The sequence below is a fragment of the Melanostigma gelatinosum genome, assembly GCF_949748355.1.
Source record: "Melanostigma gelatinosum genome assembly, chromosome: 5".
Classification (NCBI taxonomy): domain Eukaryota; kingdom Metazoa; phylum Chordata; class Actinopteri; order Perciformes; family Zoarcidae; genus Melanostigma; species Melanostigma gelatinosum.
Genome location: NC_136638.1, coordinates 27,156,226 through 27,181,076, shown reverse-complemented (window position 1 = coordinate 27,181,076; position 24,851 = coordinate 27,156,226). Strand labels below are relative to the sequence as shown.

The following is a 24,851-nucleotide window of genomic DNA, read 5'->3' as shown; positions in this document are numbered from 1 at the left end:
AAGTAGAGTGACCACACTCTGGTTTTAAATTTGTATTCATTGTTTTGTTTGTGCAATGCTGTTTGTTTTATTTGATCTTTTTTTATTAATTTATGTCCCTTCTCTTATTCATATCTGTCTTTTTATTTCATCCGTTTATAAAATGTGTCCAGTCTTGGTTAGGGCCGAGTGAAGGAGGCAGACTGGAGGAGGTGTGGGCGCTTCTCTTTCAGGGCGGCAGTGAAAGACCCCGCTGAGGGTCGACCGGGGCTTTTTTACGACGAGCGCAAACGAGCCCTGCAGGGAGGACGTGGTCGGGACAGGTGGGGCACGTTAGGAAGAGTGTTTTTGTCATTAGTGCAGACGTGGGAATCAGCGGTGAAGCCGAGTCGCTCCCTCGCTGCCAAACCCACGTGAAGATAAACAGTGTTGTCTGGCATGTCAGGGCCTGGTTTGTTTGTTTCCGTGTCTTTTCCCTCTCATTTCACCGCCAGTTGGCTTTTCTACAGCTGCTACTTCACATCTTTGCATATATGTCTTTTAATGTAGCCTTTATTTAACTCCCTGTTAAAACCGTGTCTTCGACGATGAGGCACAGAGTCAGTCAAACGCAGTGGTGTATAAAGTACTCAAAAGCCATACTTGAGTAAAAGTAAAGATACCTTACTGGAAAACTACTCAAGTAAAAGTAAAAAGTCACCTCTTAGAATACTACTTGAGTAAAAGTCTTAAAGTAGCTGATATTTATTGTACTTAAGTACAAAAGTACTTAAGTATCAAAAGTAATTTTCTGATATTAAATGTACATCATAACCTGAACATTAAATGAACATCATAACCTGTTCATTGGAAGTAAAAGTACAAGTAAATGCTGTTAATAAAAAAGCAAAGGGTCAGAATTGTGAGAATGATGAAGTTTATTCTTTTAAGTGCTGTGGCACCATGACCAAGGACATGGAGCTGTGTTGAACATAATTGGGTTGGCTGTGATCCATCCAGGAGCAACAATGTTCAACATAATATATTGTACATAAGTATACTTTTGCATCTACTATGAACTTATCATCATAATTCTCCGAAAAGCAATATGACACTATGAAGGAGTTGTAACAGTGCGTTTATAAGTCTGCTCATTCCGACTAGAGGATGTAGAGGACCAATGCATAATATTATGTTCAGCAAAACACATCCACTTGATGGATCAGGTCAGTGTTTAGAGAAAGGACACCTGCCTTGTAAACTCCTATGGGCCTAATTTGAACACAAAGGTTTTGCTCAAGCTGAATCTGCAATTGGGCGACTGCTTCCATCATAACTCCATCTGATCATCCACAAAATGACTCAAATATCAAAACATGATCAATACTAAAGCAGCACCGAAAGTAACAACCCAGTCATCACTTGAAACTGAAACATGTCCTGTTCATCTTCAAAAGAAGTTGGTTTTCAAAATTGCGAGAATTCAGTCTCGCTCTTCTTGGGCTGAAGACTAGTCCTGCAATGCTAAATAGTCTTTCACAGGCCGCTGAGGCAGGTAGAGGTGTGTTCAGAGTCACAGACAGCTTGCACACAGCTGCGAAGAATTCCCCGAATGCTGTGCTCTCGCGGCTCCTGTCAATCCGTGTATATAGCTACAGCTAACGTTAGCCAACTAGTGCTGCACAACTGTCAACACTTCCTCAGCTCACTAACTCGCTAGCGATCCACGGGTGTTGGTCTTCGTCACCACCGTCGTTTGTTGCGGGAGTAGCAGGTGCTTCCATTTCTGCTTCCATCATGAAATCAGTCATCGTAGAGTGGAATGCTACTCAGGTAGTCGCCCGCTAGCTTATAGCATGTAGCATCCTGGGCATCACTGGGAATCAAACACCGCGGCTTTGAGAGTACTTGTTTTCAATTGCGCATTAACGTGATTAACCAATGATTTAACTTGCTGCTAGGACCACTGATTCAACAAACCTGCTTGCATGCAGTCTGTGTTCCAACACAGTCCCCGACGCTGTTCTCGTGATTCATTTTGTTTCTAAAGATAGATTTGATTTTGTAGCGAGTAACGAAGGTTTCAGGGGAAATGTATCGGAGTAAAAGTATCAGTTTTATTTGCAAAATGTAGTGAAGTAAAAGTAAAAGTAAACAGAAATATAAGTAGTAAAGTAAAGTACAGATACCCAAAAAAACTACTTAAGTACAGTAACGAAGTATTTATACTTCGTTACTATACACCACTGGTCAAACGCTCACTGGGGTTGGTTCGGACGGGGGATTTTCTTTCTTTCTTGAACTAAGAATACGAAATTACGTCTTGAATAACAATTGTATGCAAATAGGAAAAAAGAAAAAGAGCAACAAACAGCCCAATTCATCACTAATTGCAAGAACGGTTTAAAAACAAATCCACCGAGCTGGGCCCCCGAGGGCCTCGAGGTGCCCCTCATTATCGGATCGTTATCGGATCCGATCTGAGATACAGATCCCTCGTCTGCCTGACTGACTAGCAATGCTATCTGATCACTGCGACCATTCTGAATGGAGCTCACACACAAAATGTAAAGTTTAACACACGGGGACACAAACGGAGTGGAAGAAATAAAGGCAAAGACATTTGAGTTTGAACTGAAAATGTTTTAAGAAGTGGAATATTATCAGTTATCCCAAATTAAAGAAAGAGGCTGGAGATATTCTCTCTTGTTGTGAATTGTATGAATATATACTTAATTTTCAGTAATTTCCCACAAAATCTGCAGGTAATAGCGCAATTGTTGGGGACTATATCCAGCGGCGGATGAATCCACATTTCGGTGTCCCTGTGAGTATTTGCCCACTGATTAGCTTACGGCCGCTGCTCTGCACTGCTCTCAGTTTGTGGCTGTTGAACAGAAAGTTAAGCAGAATACAGCACAATACAGCAGTTGAAGGATGTTGCAAAATGCGAATGAATTGGGCACATCCTGCCACGACTGGCCTGGCTAACAACACATAATGTGCCCCACAGTGAACTAACATAACCGAGACGACGATTTTCGGTAATTTTCGGTCATTTGGCACGCCCTTGCTCCCTGCACCGACCTGTTGTCGAAGCCATACAACTACTTGTTTGAAGCAGCAACAGCTCAACAAAAACAGTTTGGACTGGATTTAACTTGTTGCTCAGCACACATCCTACGCTGCTGAAACTTAATCAACAAATAGTTTAAAGTGTAATCAGAGACACATAAAGTATATGCACGCTTCAGGAGGGTAAAGGCTTAGTCAGAAACCTGCGTACAGTCATGAGTCATTTCATCCTGTCGAGGCATGAGAGGTTTCAACAATACCAGTCACCTGCATTAGTAATAGTGGCTTCATTTGTGAAAATAGGACAAGGTGGGTCATGTTCTGAAGAGGAGGTATCTACAGAACGTTTAGGTAATTCAAAGTAACGCAATCTCCCTCGTTTACACGATCCATGAACGCTGACATCCAACAGTTTTTTGAGGATTTTTCAGGAGAGTTACTTTAGTTGGAGCGTTCCTTCTTTGAAGTTAAAGGTTAGATTATCTGTGTCAAAGTATCCTCAAAAGGGTTTTTGTACCTTATGTGCAAATTCCCTTGTGATTTAAACTACACGGCCTAAAATACGTGGACACGTAACATTATACCTATATGTGACCAAAGGCATTAATGTGCTGCTATAGCAGCGTTTACTCCTTTAGTTTCAGGCATTTGTTGAGAATGAAACTCACCCCACAGAGAAGGAGGCCAGACCACACGTGTCTCAGCTGCTTTTTACAGTCGACACGCTGCATTAATAACGCCACCAAAACTGGTTTACAGTTAAAAGGATTTAATCCCACTGATGCAAGTACGATTACAGTTAAACATTGGAGTACATACTCCTATGAAATACTACAATATTAACCCACTTTGGAAAAAACTACCTCTGGTCCCAGGACACAGCCGTCCCAGGGAACCACACGCTAAAAGAGGCGGAAAAACACTTCTATCCCCGCCCACATATTCGTTCGCGACTCCTCCCCTTCCGGCTATCTCAATTTTTGTTAGCTAACTCCTCTATGCACTTCTGTAAACGCCTGTCTCCACGACTCTCTTTCCCTGAGTTTCTAACACATTCAAATAACTGTCAGTTATGGCTTTATCCCTTCTATGCTAATCCTTCAGTATAAAAGTTAAACTTCTGCAACTTGGCAGAAGCTTCATGTCTTTTAGCTACTAATCCTAAAACACTTTGTGTTTATCTTAATGATGCATTCCCAAAACCCTTATGATTATGACTAATTATGAATTCTTAATTATGAATTATTAAACACTTTTATTATATCTACTGAACATACAGTTCTTTGCTCAAATTTCTTACACTTTTTACCAGATTTTGTTCCCATTCAGTCGCAAGAGCATCAGTGAGGTCTGACACTGACGCTGGGTGTTTGTTCCAGTTCATCCCAAAGGTGTTGGATTGGTTTGAGGTTAGGGCCAGTAAAGCAGGACAGTCAAGTTCTACCACACCAAACTGGGAAAAGCATGTCTTTGTGCGCGGGGGAATCGTCACGTTGAAACCATAGAAATAGAACAGGAGTAGAAGGGACAGTCTTATAACTGACGTGTAAACGAAACAGATGAGCGCCAACTTTCTTCAGCTCCTTTTCTGTAACCAGTGTAGCATTAACGCATGGTGGAATTAGCAAACTAGCTTGCTAACTAGGGAAAGCTGGCTACTTAGCTAGCTTGCGTATTCCACCATGCTTTAATGCTACACTGGTAACAGAAAATGAGCCAAACAGGTGATCTAACAGCCCATACTGGTCACTCCCCAGCTAACTAGCCAGCCGTCTCCAGAGCTGCAACAACACTAACAACCAATAACAATAGCCTTTTTCTTTTGTTCTAGTCAAATGACCACGGGAAACAGATAAATGTGCCGTCTACTCCTATTGTACTTCTTTGGTTGCCACAGGGAAGGGACAAACACAAACATTTGGGACAAAGTTGGAACGTTTGTCTAAAATATCATTGTAAACTGCCACATTAAGATTTCCATTGATCGGCTCTAAAGGGGGAAAATCAAGATAAACAGCTCAAAACACAAGAACCTTTTGATCATATAATGTCGAGCAGTTCATGTAATGTGAGCTAATGTTAGAGTAATCTTGTTTTATTCATAGTTTTTCAGTTTCTTCTTATTGATTTTGGCATTTTCATTTAACTTTAAAACTTTGCCCTTTCATTGTGTCATTTTCAAATTCATTAATTCTTATTATTTTATGTGGACCGGAAGACTAACTTTTGGAAGCCAATGGGGACCAAATATGTGACTAAAGAACACAGTTCACCAGCTTTTCACTATGAATTTGGGTCATCTACATTCAAAGTACCTCAGTCTACAGCCGAGACTTGACGTTAGAGAAATCCTCAGTGTAAAAAGAGCACACACAATGACACAATAAAGCTTTTCAAACTAACACATTTTTCATCCTGTGCTTGTATGCACGACTGCATGAACATCAAATACACCTGCCTTTGCACAAAAAAAAGGGTTGTTTTAATGTGGCTGTTTCAACACCTCCCGTCCTCCCTGCCTTTGTGTGACGTCTCTCCGTGAAGCAGAACTCGCCCACTGTCAGTAATCCTTCGGTATATTGGCCTGAGCTACCTAGAGATTATATAAAGAGCACAGGGCTTGTAGCTGCTTGTAGCGTCTGAGCTAACGCTGAGCCAATTTGCCTGAACATCAAAGTCCAGAGCAGATGACTCAGTTGCAACTGTCAAAGATGAACACCCAGATACCTGAGGAGAGGGTTTACAGGCCTCTTTTTAACTCCTGCTATTTCTGTTTTTGCTCCAAAAATCCGTTCAGACCACAGATGAGTGAGTTTGTGAGTGACCTCTGAAGGAGTTTCTCATTATAAAGTTTCATTTTCAGCGTTGTCCTCTTTGTGACATGCCCAGTTACTGCATGCCTTGCTCTGCTCAGACTTGTAACAGTGCATTAAGACATACTAACCATTTTTCACCCCCCACCCCCCCTTTGTGGTAAATAACTCGCTGTTAGGTTTTACAGCTGCAGCGATACCCCTGAATCACAATGTAAATCTGCAGTGGGGACATGGCGACATGTACAGGTATGTATTTAAAACACAGAGGTCCTCCAGATGTGGTGTATTCACAAGGGAAGTTAAATCCATCACAACGGAGCGAGTTGCCTATATTTCTGTCCAAACTGCTTATGAACGTGGAGGATAACATTTTGCCGGCTGATTCAATTACATCCTACATCCCAGAGTAACGATATATCTGCCTGCCCGTAAAAAGCCTCCGAGTATTCAAATGTCTACACTTACTGTCACAAAGCAGGAGGCTGGAGCTGCTCAGACAACAGGCTGATATCATGCTCATAAATGAGCAGTAAGGCACTTTACAATGAAAGCCTCGTGCTGTATCGGCAACATTTCTTCGTAGAATGTCTTTTAGTGAAAACAAAAAAATAAAACCAGTAATATTATCACAGGTGATTCTTTTGCATGTTCATTGGAGACATATTGTGTTTCAGTGGACACTCTTAATTACCTGTTTGTGGATCCACGTTGAAGAACGTCCGATGAGATTCCAGAATCTGGAAGGACAGCTTCCCCTCAGAGGACGAGTCCACGTCTGTGGCCGACACCTGGACGACGGACCTGCCGGTGGCCAAGTTCTCCTGGACGGACGCGAAATACACCGGCAGAGAGAGTTCTGGAGCGTTATCGTTAACGTCCAGGACCTCCAGGAAGACATGAGTCCAGGAGATCAGAGGCTCGGTCCCCAGGTCGGTGACGTACACGGAGAGCCAGTAGTGAGGCATCGTCTCGCGGTCCAACGCCTCCGTTGTACGAATCACACCTGAGACACGTGAAGGGAGGGGGGGGGGTTAAAACAGTTTCACTTGTGAACAGCACACCATGTATCTACTTGTTTCAAACTGCTGCTGTGCCTCAAAGATCTATCAATTATCATTTTTGTATTCCTTTTTGATTTAATAACTGCTACCAGCCCGGAGGAAATATCAATCACAATGACATTCATCTACCTTAAGGTGCCTGTTAGCATTTTTTAAAGTCTGGATTGGTGCCGAAAGGCTCAGCAGCATGACACGCTTGTGTTGCCAAAACTAACTCAAATTCCTCTAGTTTACAAAAAGCTGAATGCCCTGGGTCTAAATACAAGGGAAGTCAACTTTTGTGCACATAGTTTCTTTGGATACCCTGAAGGAGTTGTTGAGAGGTCGCTGATGGACAAATGGAGACTCGACCTGAATCTGACCTCTGACCTGCTTAGAGGTGAATAGTGCTGACACACAATAGAAAAAAATGATTTGGTGTAAAACCACAAGATATTAGTAGCAGTTTCTTGTGATTTCAGTCATAGCACATGACCGTCATCAGCTGATCGATCTGTGTTCAGTATTTTAAGGACTTGTGGTAAGTTTACCAACTGCTGTTTCCACGGTCAAGTATGACCTAAACTCTCCACATGCATGTCAACATGGAGGAGAAATCTTTACGATACAAAATATGCAATTAAAAAAAAAGATCTGTAATGATGAGCTTTTTAAATCACAGCTTCATTTCTGGGAAGAGACGAGTAACGTCCGGAAATCTCTGTTGGCTGGCGGGTTTTTAAATTATGAATGAAATTAAGGCCGTTTGTAGACTTTCAAAATGCGACAAAAAAACAGCAACATGACAGCCAACCTGGGTCTTCTGTTTCTGGTTTTATTAGCGCCATTGCTCACCCACGTCAGGCACACAAGGCAAATGAGGCAAATGAGTCAAACTACGTCAGTTCACCAGCAGAGTTTAGGATCGGCTGCCGGATGTTTTTGAATATATTCGGATCACATGTTCAAACTTGATTTTTTTTCTTTTAACCCTAGTGTAGATCAAGCAAAAATATAAATTCCCCATTTCCCCTAAATGCCAACAATACAACCACCATCTAGAAAAAGGCGAAACCAGTGTTTGTACCTGTTTCTTCGTCAATGGTGAACACTCCAAGACCAGAGCCTTCATGGATGTGGTACCGGACAAGTCCATCTCTGCCCAGGTCCTTGTCTGAAGCTGTAAGTGTGACCACTGATGTCCCCACTGCTGCATCCTCCATCACTCCGGCTTCATACACAAACTCTGAAAACATTGGTCTGTTGAGGTTCTCGTTGACATCCAGAACCTCAATCTCCACAAAGCAGGAGGAGGAGAGGGAGCGAGGGAGGCCGTGATCGACGGCGCGAACTGTGAGGTTGTAAACCGGCCGCCTCTCAAAGTCCAGCTCCCTCTCGAGGATCAAGGCACCTGTGGAGGAGTCGAGGTGAAAGATCTCGCCTTCTTTATTCTTGAGGTTGTAGGTGACGAGGCCTCCGCTGCCCAGATCCAAGTCAACACTCTCAACCCACACGAGGAGGGTGCCCACGGGTACATCCTCTGGAACCTTTATTTTGTAAACTTTGGGTACAAACTTGGGTGGGTTGTCATTTATGTCTTGCAAAACCACCACCAGGTCAACCATGGAGAACAACTGAGGGCCGAGTTTGGCTTGGTCCCTGGCTACGATCCCGAGGTCGTGCCTGGGTGAGGTTTCTCGATCCAAACCACTCGTCACAGTCACCTCACCGGTCACTTCATCAATTCTGAACATGTCGGTAGACGTCAGCAGGGAGTACTGGACACTTCCGCTCGTATCGATGTCGGGGTCTATTGCGCGTGCTGTAAAAACGATGGAGTCCACCTCTGTGTTCTCAGGCACACGTACCACATACCTGGGCTGATCGAAAACAGGAGCATTGTCGTTGACATCCATGACGTTTACGGCAACGAACTTCCACGCGGATGTCTGCGGCGTTCCCAAATCATAAACAGTGATGTTCAAGATGTAGAACTCTTTACTCTCTCGGTCTAATGGGCAAACTAACTGAAGGTCACCGGAGAACATGTCGATGGAGAAACAGCCGTTCTCATTCCCACTTGATATGGTGTACACCAGCTTACTGTTAAACCCAGTGTCCGTGTCTGTCGCCTTGAACTGAACTATAGTGGAAAGCAGTGGATGGTCCTCAATCAGGTCGATTGAACCTGGGATGCTCGAGTCAAACTTGGGAGAATGCCGGTTGGTGATGTGAATATCAGAGAAGGTGTTTTCCTCTTGATTGGTTAAACTGGGTTTGATTGACTCAATCAGTTTATCGGTCAGCTGTCTTAAAACGTCCGTTTCGTGGCAGCGGAGCGTTGCGTTATCGCCCCTGTTAGTGACAGTTACCCTGATAAGTGAAGCTTCAGAGAAATGTTTCCCGTCAGTGGCTACAACTCTCAAATTGAAAGCACCCTCTCGCAGGGGAATCGGCTGCTTGAGGGTGAGGGCTCCCGACACCGAGTCAAGATCAAATACTTGGAGCTCATTTCCCGACTCGATGACGTACCTCAAGTGCTGCAGCTCATCCACATCAATGGCCGACAGCTGAGCGACTGTGTGTCCCACGGGTAAATCTTGAGGAATGGTGGTGTTGCAGCCCACCCTTTCAAGCAGAGGGAAGTTATCGTTGACGTTGTTCAGGGTTATCGTCACGGGGCATTCGCTGACCTGACTGAAGGGGCTTCCGCTGTCTGAGGCCCAAACTCTCAGGTGGTACAGCCGTTTCATGCGCTCGTAGTCCAAGTGTTCGGTGGTAGAGATGACACCCGTGAATGGGTCTATTATGAAAGGTAGGGGTCCAGCGTTCGCAATAGCGAAAGTCACAAAGCCGTTTTTTCCTTTATCTTTGTCAGTGGCGGCGACTTTCAAAACACTGCTGCCAACGGGGGTGTTTTCATCCAGTGTGGCCTGATAGGAGGGGTGGGTGAACTGTGGGCTGTTGTCGTTTTCATCGGTTATCTCAATCACTATGTGAGTCTCAGCGTCACCGTGATTGGCCACTACATCGAACTCGTATCGTTCCTTTCTCTCATAGTCAAATTTCTCTGTTGTTATGATAATTCCGGTTTTGGGATTTATTGTGAATTTCGTGCTGTCCGGGTTATTTTTGATACTGAAGGTAACATTATAAGGTACCGAGGTGACCGAAACCTTAACCACGTGAGTTTTAGGGGGTGAGAACTCACTCAGCGTGACAATGTAGGTGTCCTCTAAAAATGCCAAAGGGCTGTAATGATAAACCGGAACGTGTATTAGCGTAATTGGAGAGAGTAAACTCGGGAAGCTCCTGTCTTTAGCTTGAAGGGACAGATTCAACCCAAAAGGAGTTTCAGACCAGATAATCCTCTTTGTAGAGATGACTTGGAAGTCACAGCCCTGCACACCTAAAGGGATTATCTCAAAACACTTGTGTGGATCCCCTCCAACAATATTTAGGGATTCCACCGGCTTAACTCCTGCCTCCACGTGGACATCCATAGTTATTTTGCCATCTGTAGATACTGTGGGTCTGAGGGGAGGTTTGATAACTGGAGCCCCCACGGACGTCTTTTGAACGTTTATTGTAACCCTGGCGACATTACCAAATTTTTGAACACCGGATATCTTCTTCGTCCGGTCCTCAGCTAAAACCGTGAGGTCGTACCTCTCTTTCTGGGAGTGATTGAGCTTCTTAACGAGACTGATCGTGCCTGTGAAAGGGTCGACGACAAAAGGATGAGCTCTGGTGGTGAACGAGTAATAAAACCGAGCGTTGCTCCCGATGTCGGCGTCTGTGGCGCTTACCCTCACCACACTTGACTTAACTGGAGTGTCCTCCCTGATGGCCTCGTTGTACGAGGCAGGATAGAAAAGAGGCTTTAGGTCGTTGGTATCAAACACTTGGACAAACACCTTCGTCTTCGCCTGTAAGTCAAAAGTGTTTTCGGTCGCAGCCACGGTGAGAGTGTAAGCGTCTCTGACCTCCCTGTTGAGTTGTGCCGAGTTACTGCTGCGTGTTTTGATCCTGAGGAAGCAGAAATCTCCAACCTGAACTGCCTCTGCTTGGAAAAGGCCGTCGTCATCGCCCGAGACGACATCGTATTTGATTTCCCAGAACAGATCCGTCACCTCAACGCCCATCTTCACCGGCGTCTCAACGAATGTCCGCGGGGCCGAGTTCTCATTGATGGTGGCGTTGTAGAGATGGTGCGTGAACCTCAGCGGCGAGCTGTCTTTTCCTTTTCCCATGCTCCCATGACATCTCGCCACGTGCAGGAGGACCGACGCTAAAGTGAGGAGAGCTGTTCCTAAAGCTGCCATCTTCGGTGCCTCCATGAAGATCCTCAGACCTGTACAAAGGAAAGAAAGAACGAGCCAATTAAATGTCATGTATATATAATCTATAAACCAAGAAAAGGAGAAGCCTTTTTGGACACAAAAGTAGTTTTCTTGAGTAAATAATCTTGTCTGTTTCGATTTGCATAACATGTAATACACACTTAAGCCTTACCTACACTATTTTCGAAATAGAAACCAATCATTGCCACTAAGCTCCAAAAAGAGTACAAAATGGACACAGAACGCACAATTACGCAGCAGCAGAGGGGAGGCCTTTGGCAAGGTATCTGACTCCTGCCCCAACTTGCCTTTACCACAAAAAAAACAAGAAGAAGGCAAAGTAAAACAACACGTTGTTTCAGCAGCGGGAAGTTGTCTCCAAGCTTTTATAGACAGGTGGCAGCTCAAAACCTTCCCCATAATTATTCCTTTGGTGGCCAAATATTAGCAAAAAGTACTCCTCATAATTACCACTTCTAAGCCTTTGTCATCACAGAGCTCTGAGGAGGGATTTGTAGTTTGATGACTCAGTGTCGTGCAGATGACAGTGGGTGGTTCAGTCCTGATCCGAGTGTAAACGGCTGCATGTGTACTGTACGTCTGAGCTGCTGATTGCTGTGTGTGTGTGTGTGTGTGTGTGTGTGTGTGTGTGTGTGTGTGTGTGTGTGTGTGTGTGTGTGTGCATTAGACGTCCCTGAAGCCATGAGCCACCAAACTGCTGCCTTCATGATCAACAAAGGATCATATTCCAACACTGTCGGAATTTTAATATCTCAGTTACGAGGGCGACTCGGTCAGAATGGGCGGCATGAACACTGGGACGAATTTAGATCACTGACTGTAATAAAGTCGAAGCGTCTCAGATGAAAAGCACGGCCTCATGTGCATTGCTTGTAAAACATTTACTGAATGCTGCATTTAATTAGATGGCAAGTTGTTCTTTAAAGATTTTCTGATGGTTTTTCCAAACATGCATAAAATAATTCTGAAAGGCTGGAGACTCACACATTAGATTAAAGTCTGTTTTGAGTAATCTGTCTACTACATATTCTATTTTCTTTTAAATAAAAGCACTTAAAGATATTCTCACTTTCAGTTTCCTTCAGAGCAGATTCAACAATGAGAAAATTGTCGAATCATATTCCCTTATCTATATTTTAATCAGTGTTGTTCATACTTCAGTGCTACGGTGGCATAACTGATGTTATCAGGATTTAGCATTCCCTGGCTATGCTAACTGTTTACCTGTGTGCAGGTACAGTTCGTCGACCCTCAGACTGATAGAAAAGGAACAAAGTGGGAGATATGAGTAATGTGGGAAGAGTTGGAGCATTCTGCAAAGCTGCCCGTTAATGTTTCGGCACCTTTCTCAACACTATTCACAAATCAAGGGACGCATCTTAACAATCAACCTCATTATATGAGAAACACACTGGGGAAGGAAAAAAATGAGCTCATGAATGCAAGATGACCTTAATTCAGCTTTTACCAGCTTGGTCAAAATTACGTTCACAAACAATAAAACTGAACTGTCAATTAAGTTTGAAGGAAAATATTTTCTCCCAGATTAAGTTTCTTTTTTGACGAATCACAAATACATACAGCAGTTTGGTGTGGATGGGACTTTCACCATGGAGACCTGTGTACGAGTCCCGCGTGAAACCAAAAGTAACTTATTTTAACCCCAAAACACTTTTCGAAAACCAACCAAATAGCTTTGTTCGCGAAACTTATACGTAATTAAGAATGCCGTTTTAAAATGGAAAAAAGAGCCACAAGCGGTTAAAATATTATACACGTTGATATATGATTATGTAGAAATGTTGATATGAAACGTTGAGATTCAGGGTTTGCAGAAACTCAATGCCAACATGTTATTCCTGCGACTGTGTTTGACACATGCTGGAGGGTGCATGTGCCTTTTGCATGTGGATTCCATGCTCTGTAGTGAAAACGTGCACAAGAAACATGGACCGACATGAGCTACAGTGAGCCGGGCGGATGCACGACCACACCAAGCCGGCTCGGATTTCACAGCGCTGGAGACTGACAGCAGAGAGAACTGCAGGCGAGAACACTTTGCCCTTCACTGCCACTCTGACAGCCGTCCAGAGCGAGAAGGAATCTGCACTGAACAATCTGCAGGGCAGAGATGCCGTTGCCTAAGATCAGCGATGAAAAGATATTTTGGGTGCTGCTTTTTTGTTTTTTTCTACCATTTCACAAGAAATCAGCTTGTTCAGATATAATGAAAGAGAATCTAAACCTTTGACCCCATTGTTAGGCCGTTAGAGTCCTAATGAGCCACACGAAGGGGAACGATGCCTCCATGTTGTGACGCTGGATACCGGTGTCGTACTTTATCTCAGGATTTATGTGGGTTTATAAAAACAGCTCGTGTTCGAAGTACCAAACGTTCACGTCTGTGTCTCCAGGTAGACTGGCGCTGGGGGTTCCAGTGGAGGGTGACAGGTATGTGGGGTTTTATCTCCACTCGGTGACAGATAGTCAGGGTCACTATTTGGGTTTCGCAAGACATTTAAGGCATTTTGTTATCGACATTTGTCTGTCTTCTACATCTCCAAAGAGGGATTAAAATAGGTTTTAGCATAATTTAGAGTAGCTGCTGAATCCTACTTCAAACCAGGGACACTAAACATGTGCTACTTGGAGGTTTTTCTTGTTAGACTCAAATCTCAATAGAGGATACCTGATGGATTACAGCTTTCACTGCATGAATACATAAATAAGAGGAACTATTTATTTTGAGCGACAGTGCGTGTGGTTCATTGATTGCAATATGTGCACAGCATATACATCATAGTTCACATTGATCAGGGTCTTAAAGATACGGAGCTACAGGATCAGCTTAATGAGGAATAAAGTAATCCTCAGTGAAATAATTAAAGGTCTGAGACAGATTGCGAAACACACTTTAATATACTTATACCTGCAGACAGAACAAGTCTCTCTAAGTTCAAATGCAGCCATTTAGAAGTGCGATCAAGGTTCTTCTTAAAGGGTTCAGTTCACCCAAACTGCAAAAAAAATAACTTTCCTTTCACACAACATTAAACAAAACCCAATGATCTGCACAGAGAATCCGTCTGCAGTTTGGTGGGAATGACACTTAACATGTTAAAGGTTTCTATTAATGATATTCTAAATAAGTGTTAGAAACACAAGAGTTGGTATTTATCAAGGCCATCAGTTATAATTATGTCAATCACTTCACGGTTTCGAACAAGACATTGCACCGGGGTTCACCGATATATTTAAAACTGACCCAGAATTTAGAATGTTTTATCAAAAAAGAGAAATCTTAAACTACAAAAATGGGGATTTACTTTTTTTGTCTGATATCATACGAACCGTTTTATGACGGTACATTGTTCACGTGTTGATAACCCGTTGAAAGGTAAAGTGCCGGACTAACGCACATTCACTTTCTAATCTGGCGATATCAGGCCAGGTTTCTGCAGTTATTTAATATCTGGAAATATGATCTGTGGCCCACATAAACAAAGCAAACACTGCGCTGGACATAAACCTAACCCTAATATTACTATAAGAGGTATTACAGTATCAAGGCAGCAATGAAAGAACAAAGTAAAATAAATCTAGAAACGTTTGTCCTGTTGAAAGAAATGACAGACGACCCAGTACTCTTAAACTAAAGATGTAAAGCACCGAACACTATTTAGTAACATCATAACTCAAAAGGAGGAACACTGATACAAATATCTGCTTCATGTAGTGTTCCTCATGAGGATGAAATAAAGACAAATCAGCAGCTAAAGCCTTTAGTGACCAACCAGAGGAGCTCTGAGAGGAGGATGGATCACAAACACAGAAATATCATTCATTCCATTTGTATCAAATGAACGCTGTCAGACGTGTAATGAATCCCACAAATCAGCATTACTTGCCTCATTGTCACACGCAGTTTCCCGGCACACACAGAGGGAGTTAAAGTGGAAGTGAACCTTTGTGTTGCATGCTGGACTTTATGTATATTTAAAAAAATATCCAGTCTGAATGAACAAAACTGCATTCATTTATTTTCTCCCCCGTAGTCTAAAAAGTTGACTTTCGACCGCAGTCACGAGTACTGCTGACAAGTATTTCATGTAACACTGCTGTCAAAAAAACACAAAAAGAACGTTTATGATTTTGCTGCAAACTGACAAGTCAGTGTGAGTTCCTCAGTGAACTCGACTGAACTTGAGCGGAAACAGTCATGTTTTAATCCACACATCCAGCGCTGCAGGGCAGAAACCTCAGACCATTACTGCAGCTGCTGAGGTCAGATCACACATGCAAGTTACACACACACACACACACACACACGCACACACACACACACACACACACACACCTTTCCGCCCCAGTGTGTGTGTGTTCCAGGTAGTTAACCTGCAGCCACATGTCGAGCTCCAGCTCCCCGGATCACATTTCACCATCGCCCCCATGGCTCCCAGTACAGACAGAACAGCATCTGCAGCTCTTCATTCACTCCACCACCTCCGCCTGTCAGCGTGGAGCTGACTGACCTCTTCATTGTCTCACACAGTTCTTATCACCAGGCAGGGAAGCTTCTCTGCTGCAGGCTGAGGCCACACAATCATCCCTGCTTATCACTTCTCCATTGAGAGTTTCCAGTAGAGCGGACCGATGTATCAGCAGGATGATATTATCAACCTAATAAAAGGTTTATCGCAGGTATAACAGCGTAGATTTCGGTCTATTTAGCTTCCATAACATGTCTCCTTTCAGACTAGTGGAATGAAAACATCCAAAATACACATTTAGTTATTTATTTCACTACTTTATCTATTTGTGTTTGTAGATTTCTCCCAATTTCACCAAAAATGACCATTACATAATGCCTCATTTGCATATTTAAACATAACATTACAGAAAACTTGTGATACAAAAAACAATCCTCTCAATGTGAGTAATGAAGTGGTGAAGTTTCATGGTGATATCCATGAGTTTTACTTCAGAGCGGTCTGTTCACACAGCATTCACAGACTCATTCATCTTATCTTTACTGTGCAGGTGGGTTTATACTTGACGCAGGCCGGTCCCCCCCTCTTATCTCACGTTGTGTGTGAGGTTTCCCTCTTCAAGGAATATTTAAGCAAATAGTAAAAATAGTAAAATCAATAAGGACATCACGGTTATGAACCTCTTGTCTGTTCTTGGCCACAGCCACTGTCTGCTGACTCATCAGTTTCACAGAACACTTCACTCATTCACCCATTTCCTGTGTGTTGACTGTTGCAACGCCGACATGTTGAATCATGGATCCGTAGAGCTGCCGATCTGGCTCCGTAAACCCTGGGACTGTTTTATGATGGGGGGGGGGGGGGGGGGGGGGGGCAACAGCACACAGCATGCAGGTAATTATTATCTCCATATGTTTGCACAAAGGCTCTTCACCAGAAAGCTGCGGTAAAAAGATCAGGAAAGTGGTCTTATAAAGGAATTAAAGGATTTCAGGGTTTTTTTGTGAAAACTATACGCCATTATTCCCCCCCGGCCCTCCTGTTCCTTCTCCGACTGCATTCATCCCAGAGCCCTGTTTCCTGTGTTTTTGTGAGGCGATTACACCCCCGATCTCCAGAAGAAAAGAAAGGAAAAGGAGCTGCTGGGATTCAGCTGAAATGTAATATCAGAGCTGCAGGTTTTTGGACGTTTCAAAGGAATCGCTAAAACAAACAGATGGACCAATGTACCTCTCAGTCAAAGAAATACCTTTTTATTCAACCATTGATCTCCACTGATGACGCTTTATCTTAACCCGCACCGGTTAGCATTCATCAGAAGTCGATAGAAATATAAATGATTGATTTATAAGAGACTGTAGCTGGAAGCTGACTTCAGGACATTCAAAGTTGATTCATTTTAGACATTATTACACAGATTTAATCTGATCAGTCTTAATGATATATTACGTATATTTAGTAAATATATAATTATATGTATACTTCTAATGACTGTTGATGAAGGCAACTAAATGCGGGCGAAAGCTGAAATCCAGTAAGTAGATCTTGAGTAGTTTCTTCTCAAACGACTATTTCAAAAGGAGAAGAATGAACCTTCAAGACCATCACGACTCGTTTTAAACTGGTTTGTAAATGTGTGCATGTAAACGGCTAACAAATGTATCACGCAAGGACATGTTTATTACATAACATTAAATCTGGTTAAAGATTTATATATTCTGCATCCTGTGTAATAAGTCATTCAGTACATTTTTATATAAATATAATGCATAAAAAATCTATAAACAATGATTTAAGTGTTCATAGCTAAACACAGGGGTTTGAAGTGTTGACTGTCGTGATGCTGCAAACACGTTTTCCTCCACGTGCAACCAAACTTACTTTCAGACTACTTCTCATTTGCAAAAGCCGAGTTCAATTTCCTCCCCATTCATAAAAAAACCCCATTAACACCCACAGTCTGTGCCTTGATACAATGTAGCCGGTAATGAGTCTGTGCGGCAGTATGAAGCCATGCTGGATGGATGGGCTTCACTCCATGTCACTCTATTAAGAGCTCACTCTCGTATTACCGCGGAGATAAAAACAACCCAAAATGTGTTGACTACAAAACACAAATTATGTTGCTGCTCCTCCTCTAAGATTCACGGAGTGAAATAACCCACGAAATGTCAAATTTGACAGCGAGTTGCCACAGCGAGGTGTTACAGGAGGCGGCTCCTTTCAGAATAAAGGTTACACTGAGCGCACTTGGTGAGATGTGCAGGTCTTTAGCATTTAAAGCCCTGTTCAGAGTTCTGTGGGGTGTAAAGGAAGTGATGAGCAACAACAATCAAAGGAAAAAGATGGTTCACGAGCAGATAAATAAGGTTAAAGTTTCCTGAATGTTGAGGAAAATGGGCGGTAAAGGGTGACCCTGCATTCTTAAATCTCATTTAAATCAATCTAAGTCAAAGCTGAGGCTTTTGTCAGTTAAAGACGCTGCTGACTTACAACTTGAATCAGTCCGATGCCACACACAGTTTGTCTGAATGGGCCTCGGGGTTTCTATATCACGGGGAGTAGAAACTGAGTTTAGGGTCTTCGTCCTCGAGAATAATACAAAACAAATACAGAGCTGGAAGGTTTCTGCGGTCAGCAGTTATCTGAGCTGCCTGCAGTCTGTGAAGCGTCTTACGTTGTCCTCGGCGCAGTGTGAGGTTCTTCATGTCCCGATGTCGATGGAAGCGAAGTTAAATGGCAGCCAATGGCTTCGTCACATCGGGTGTGAGGAGGGTTTATGTTGGCGGGTTTTACACAGGAAATTGGTTCCAGTTTTTCTGCTGAAGCTAAATACTGATAATATATTTCACAAAAGAAAATCAATCATCGTTAGTGCAGCCGACTCCAATTAGCCGACGCGTACTGAGCCGTGCCAGACCACCGAGAGAGAAATGAAAGTTACAGAATGTTTCAAGAAGAACATTCAAATAAGAACAAAACAACAATCCAGCTTTCACTTCTCCTCACGTCTTCATGCTTCCAGATGATTATTAATATCAGGTCAGAGGTCAGACGGGACGAGCCTCCTTCATCCCCCTCTCCTTCATCCCTCTCTCCTTCATCCCCCTCTCATTCATCCCTCTCTCCTTCATCCCTCTCTCCTTCATCCCTCTCTCCTTCATCCCCCTCTCATTTATCCCTCTCTCCTTCATCCCTCTCTCCTTCATCCCTCTATCCTTCATCCCCCTCTCCTTCATCCCTCTCTCCTTCATCCCTCTCTCCTTCATCCCTCTCTCCTTCATCCCCCTCTCCTTCATCCCTCTCTCCTTCATCCCTCTCTCCTTCATCCCTCTCTCCTTCATCCCTCTCTCCTTCATCCATCTCTCATTCATCCCTCTCTCCTTCATCCCCCTCTCCTTCATCCCTCTCTCATTCATCCCTCTCTCCTTCATCCCCCTCTCCTTCATCCCTCTCTCCTTCATCCATCTATCCTTCATCCATCTCTCCTTCATCCATCTATCCTTCATCCATCTCTCATTCATCCCTCTCTCCTTCATCCCCCTCTCCTTCATCCCTCTCTCCTTCATCCCTCTCTCCTTCATCCCCCTCTCCTTCATCCCTCTCTCCTTCATCCCTCTCTCATTCATCCCTCTCTCCTTCATCCCTCTCTCCTTCATCCATCTATCCTTCATCCCTCTCTCCTTCATCCCCCTCTCCTTCATCCCTCTCTCCTTCATCCATCTATCCTTCATCCATCTCTCCTTCATCCCTCTCTCCTTCATCCCCCTCTCCTTCATCCCTCTCTCCTTCATCCATCTCTCCTTCATCCATCTCTCCTTCATCCCTCTCTCCTTCATCCATCTCTCCTTCATCCATCTCTCCTTCATCCATCTCTCCTTCATCCCTCTCTCCTTCATCCATCTATCCTTCATCCCCCTCTCCTTCATCCATCTCTCCTTCATCCATCTCTCCTTCATCCATCTCTCCTTCATCCCTCTCTCCTTCATCCCCCCTCTCCTTCATCCATCTCTCCTTCATCCATCTCTCCTTCATCCCTCTCTCCTTCATCCCCCCTCTCCTTCATCCATCTCTCCTTCATCCCACTCCTTCATCCCTCCTCCTTCATCCATCTCTCCTTCATCCCTCTCTCCTTCATCCATCTCTCCTTCATCCATCTCTCCTTCATCCATCTCTCCTTCATCCCCCTCTCCTTCATCCCACTCCTTCATCCCTCCTCCTTCATCCATCTCTCCTTCATCCCTCTCTCCTTCATCCATCTCTCCTTCATCCATCTCTCCTTCATCCATCTCTCCTTCATCCCTCTCTCCTTCATCCCTCCTCCTTCATCCATCTCTCCTTCATCCATCTCTCCTTCATCCCTCTCTTCTTCATCCCTCCTCCTTCATCCATCTCTCCTTCATCCATCTCTCCTTCATCCATCTCTCCTTCATCCATCTCTCCTTCATCCCTCCTCCTTCATCCATCTCTCCTTCATCCCTCTCTTCTTCATCCCTCCTCCTTCATCCATCTCTCCTTCATCCATCTCTCCTTCATCCATCTCTCCTTCATCCATCTCTCCTTCATCCCTCCTCCTTCATCCATCTCTCCTTCATCCCTCTCTCCTTCATCCCGCTCTCCTTCATCCCTCTCTCCTTCATCCCCCTCTCCTTCATCCATCTCTCCTTCATCCCTCTCTCCTTCATCCCTCTCTCCTTCATCCCTCTCTCCTTCATCCCTCCTCCTTGCGTAATGACTCTGACTCTTGACTTCTGCTCGACAGTGTCCACTCATCCCTCTCTTTTCATTCATGCATTAGCGTCGGACCTCATTATTCAGGGACATTATTCCAACATTTCATACATTAGCTTCAGACTTGTAGGTTTGAGTTTTGAGGCATAGAGTCAGTTTTTAGCATGATCAGCAAAAGAGAACTTTACCCACAGTACTTTCAGTGTAATATGATCTGTGCATTAAAGATTGCAATTACTATATTCTGCACAATAAATGAAGTTAAATTCCTGAGAACTAAATTTCAAAGCACCATCTGCAGGAGTGTCATTTCAGATCAGACCTCCTGGATGACGTGAGGGTGGGGTTACGACGCTAACCCCGGCCCGGAGAGGGTCAGGGGTCGGGGAAGGGCGACCTGTCTGGACCCCCCCCCCCCCCCGCAGCATGAAGCCACGGAGGCCTTTAACTGGAGCTGAGTGGTTATATCGAGGTGGGCTAACAGCCCCGAGCTGCTTTTGGTTTTCGGAGCTTCTTAACCCTGTCAGGACTACAGAGCTCTCATGTATATATATATATATATATATATATATATATATATATATATACACACAGTATATATGTGTCTATAATACCATACTGTACAGTACTGTAGGACAGCCTGCTTCGCTGTGTTTTTCTGGGCCTCTCCTGTCAGAGTGGGCAGGGTTGGGTCATTAAAGGTTGTGAGGAGGGGACCGGGGGTCCTTTTAAAGTTAAACTGCCCCTCCACACACACACACACACACACACACAAACCCCCACACCCAAAGGGTCACTCAGGCCTCAGAGCAAATACCATAATTACAGGGAGGGTCAGAAATGCCCCGGCAGCATTTCCCCTGATTGACATTCTGACGGTCAGTTTGGACCCGACCGTACGGGATGAGTGGTTAGATAGGTGTGCAGGTCAGTTAGAGGGGGTGCACAGGTGTGTTTGTTGGGATTAGACTGCCGCTAACTACATTTATCACTCTCTTCGACCCTTTCCTTGGCGAATTTATTTACTTCCCTGCAGCCGGATAAGAACAGGCAATAAAACAGTCATTTGAAGAGGCCGACGGCCTGATTGCACGAGAGTAATATCCATCTGTCCTTTATGACGGGCAGGTCCATCCATCCTCCAAGTCCAGACTTCATCTCAACTACTCCAAACAGCCGTGTAACCAGCGCCGTCGTGAATCAGGCTTTTGCCAAATTCACCATCAGATCATTTTTAAGCCCTCAGTCCCGACTGAGTGGCCTGCACATGCTTGACTGTAATATTTCAGCATAAACCTTCCGAAAACGTGACAAGATGGGGAAACTAAGCCGACTAAATCGGACTTTAAAACACCCACACTGTTTAATCAGAGACAAGGCATTTAACCAATTACACGCCTTAAAATCAAACCCGAAATATGTCCTCAGGCAACTCTCAGGTCAAATGGGTTTCGGGAAAATGAGGCGGTAGTTTTCTTTTCACACTGTTTACGAAACAACCACTTGTGTGCCGCTTTCCATCGTAGAAAGTCACTCTTCAATCGAGACATGAAGAGGTCAGTCCTCTGAGGTCATCTTGTCGCCCATCAATCACACAAACCACCATCTCTCTGTTTCATATTTGTCACACGATCTGACCTCAACACACTTGGAGCGGGAGAGAGAAAACCCAGCTGCTCACCTGACAGGCGTTTAAAAATATAAGAGACATCATTTATTGGCATATCATTGCATCGGAGTAGATTTGAGCGCATGTGTCATCGTCGCTTCAACAAACACGATTGAGTAATGTTGTTCCACACAGAAGGAAAAACAGTTCAGAGAAAGAGAGGGCCGCTTTGACCGACGCTTCGAACTCACGAGCTCAGCTGCATGCTTTGACAAGTAGCTCTGTACCTCTGCTCCCATGCAAATACTCCGAGATACAACTGTTAGCGAACACACACACACACACACACACACACACACAGCAACAACCACACACGCACGTTCTCTTTTCTCTGAGATAAAGTGAATTGCTCCACTGATTCTCTTACATGTTAAATCCCTCTTTGTTAACAGTTGGTGCTCAACATACAAACACATTATGAAGCGTGAGGTGAACCTCGTGTGCACAGAAGTGATCTGAACTATGACATAAGAAGCATGATGTGCAAAAAACTGAATCATCTTTGTGATTCATGTGTTGCAAGAAAAGTCGAGTTCTTCTTCCGAGGCACTTCTACTGTTTACACACACTCCTGGGCAGTGTTTGGTAATCGTAATGCTAAATAGTGGTGTATGCTCCACAATAAACAGCAGTGTGAAGTGGAGCAGCACGCGTGTGAGCGTGAAGGAAAACGTACCTCAGGTCCAGTGAGGTGACTCCTCCAGGAATACCCGCCTCTCTGTCCCCCCTCACACTTCAGGAACTTTAAAAGTCCTTCGACGGGACGCCAGCAGCCGCTGTACTCCCATAGTGCTTTGGTGTAAAGTCAGCCAACAAAAGAGAAAAAGACACGGCAAGAAACACACACACACACGCACACACACACACACATGTAAGAGTGTTTCAACTGACGCTAACTTCAACTTCTGTGCCGGCAAAGGCTCTGAACCAGAGTGCTGCTGAGACACCTCAACACTCCCTCAGGAGTCCCATCTCCACCCACTTCTCACACTGTCCCTCCTCTCTGTGACACACACACACACACACACACACACACACACACATACACACACACCTTCCATTTGCCCAGATTGTGGGCTGTGCCCCCCCCCCTCTTGCCTGTGGGCTCAGGCCTTTGGGTCTTAGCCAACACTGTGCTTCTAGGGTGTGTATCTTTGTGTGTGTGTGTGTGTGTGTGTGTGTGTGCGTGCGTGCGTGTGTTGACAATGTACATATCTCTGAAATAAGTTGCGTTAAATTGAGTCTGATTCAATTCAGAACCTTTTCATTGAGACATGTTTACTTTGTTTTGCAACCAGTAGAAGCAGCAACTGGATGTAAGACTGAAACGACTGAAAAAGTTGTTGTATAAGAACAAAGCAAACCACATTGACCACACACACACACACACACACACACACACACACACACACACACACACACACACACACACACACACACACACACACACACACTTCATCTAATGCAGCAGGTTGGGTGAGTCAAATCAAATGGTTTTATTATCTGTACCGTACATTTGTTTAGAAAGAAAATCTCTTAATTGTGAGGCAAAGGTCTCAAATTAGCAGCTTTGAGCCAGGCTCAACATTCAAAGGAATAATTACCTGGAGAATTATCTCAGAACGGAGGGAAACTCGGTTAAACACACATTCATATTCACTGATGAATAAATAAGAACATGCAGACAAACAAAGCTTAAAGGGCCATCTGTGACCTGCGTGGAACTTTAAGAGCAACCAATAGAACCACTGCGACAACAACAACAACACTTTAAAGGCGTCAGTCCAACCAAACTGCAGACAAAGAAACACACTCACCCCTGGTAGCTTCTGGCCATGCAGATATGTTTTCTCCTCCATTCAACGAAAGAACAGCGCGCGTCCCTCAAGGGGCTGTTTGAGGCACGCTGGCTGCAGAAACAACGTAAAACCACAAACTATTCATTGACACACATGAAAGAAATACTCCATCTGTACAAAATAAGTTATTGTCGTGAAAGAAGTCCAACGTTGCAAAGTTAAAATATGTCAAAAGGTTCAAAATGTACAAAGGAAAACAGAAAATTCCCATATTTGATGAGCTGGAATCAGAAAAAGTTTGTTTTCGTTAGATTATCACCCACTAACCTCTGAGAAAAACACATTTACAATATGTATATATGTGCATAAAATGTGTTTAATCAACAGATAATTAATAAGCTGCAAGCTGTAGTGATAATAACCCGTAGCTGACCAGTGTGGGTGTAACCAGGTGACCCACCAGTAACTAACAGTACCAATATATGCACCATCTCCCCCGAACAGAGAGGGGCGATTAGCCGCTATGGTTGTCTGTGTGTCGGTGTTGTGTAAACACCAGGAGAAACTCACCAGACAGCTCTCTAACCCCCGGCCCGGGCCACGAGCGTGGTTAGACGTCATTTTAGCTCATTTCTGTCTTATCGAGGTTTAAAGATCAAAGAATTGTAAAACCTGAGGCTCAGCTCACAGCGGCCTGTAAGGAAGACAAAAGGTTGATAACTGAGACATCGGAATCAAGCAGGGCTCCTGAACAAAGAGCCGATCAAAGAGAATTCATCGCTATATAAATTAAAGTTATTATTATTATTATTATTATTATCATGAATACTGGGATAATAATTAGGATTTGTTACTGCGTCAAAACTTAAAATGGAAAAGCAGTTCAGTTTTTGTGCTTCATATCATCTG

The 24,851-nt window shown here is 43.9% G+C and overlaps 1 protein-coding gene across 2 annotated transcripts in view; it reads right to left on the bottom strand.

The window, feature by feature from the left end:
* The window catches only part of fat2 (FAT atypical cadherin 2), a 79,960-nt gene extending 57,103 nt beyond the window's left edge, over positions 1-22,857 (bottom strand). For both annotated transcript variants that reach the window (XM_079269323.1, XM_079269324.1), the window contains exons 1-3: positions 22,820-22,857; positions 7,977-11,243; positions 6,541-6,852 (exon numbers count right to left, since the gene is read on the bottom strand). In XM_079269323.1, coding sequence (XP_079125449.1) covers positions 6,541-6,852; positions 7,977-11,229 — 3,565 coding nt within the window. In that variant the 5' untranslated portion in view covers positions 11,230-11,243; positions 22,820-22,857. The remainder of the gene's footprint in view (positions 1-6,540; positions 6,853-7,976; positions 11,244-22,819) is intronic.
* Positions 22,858-24,851: the final 1,994 nt, after the last annotated feature.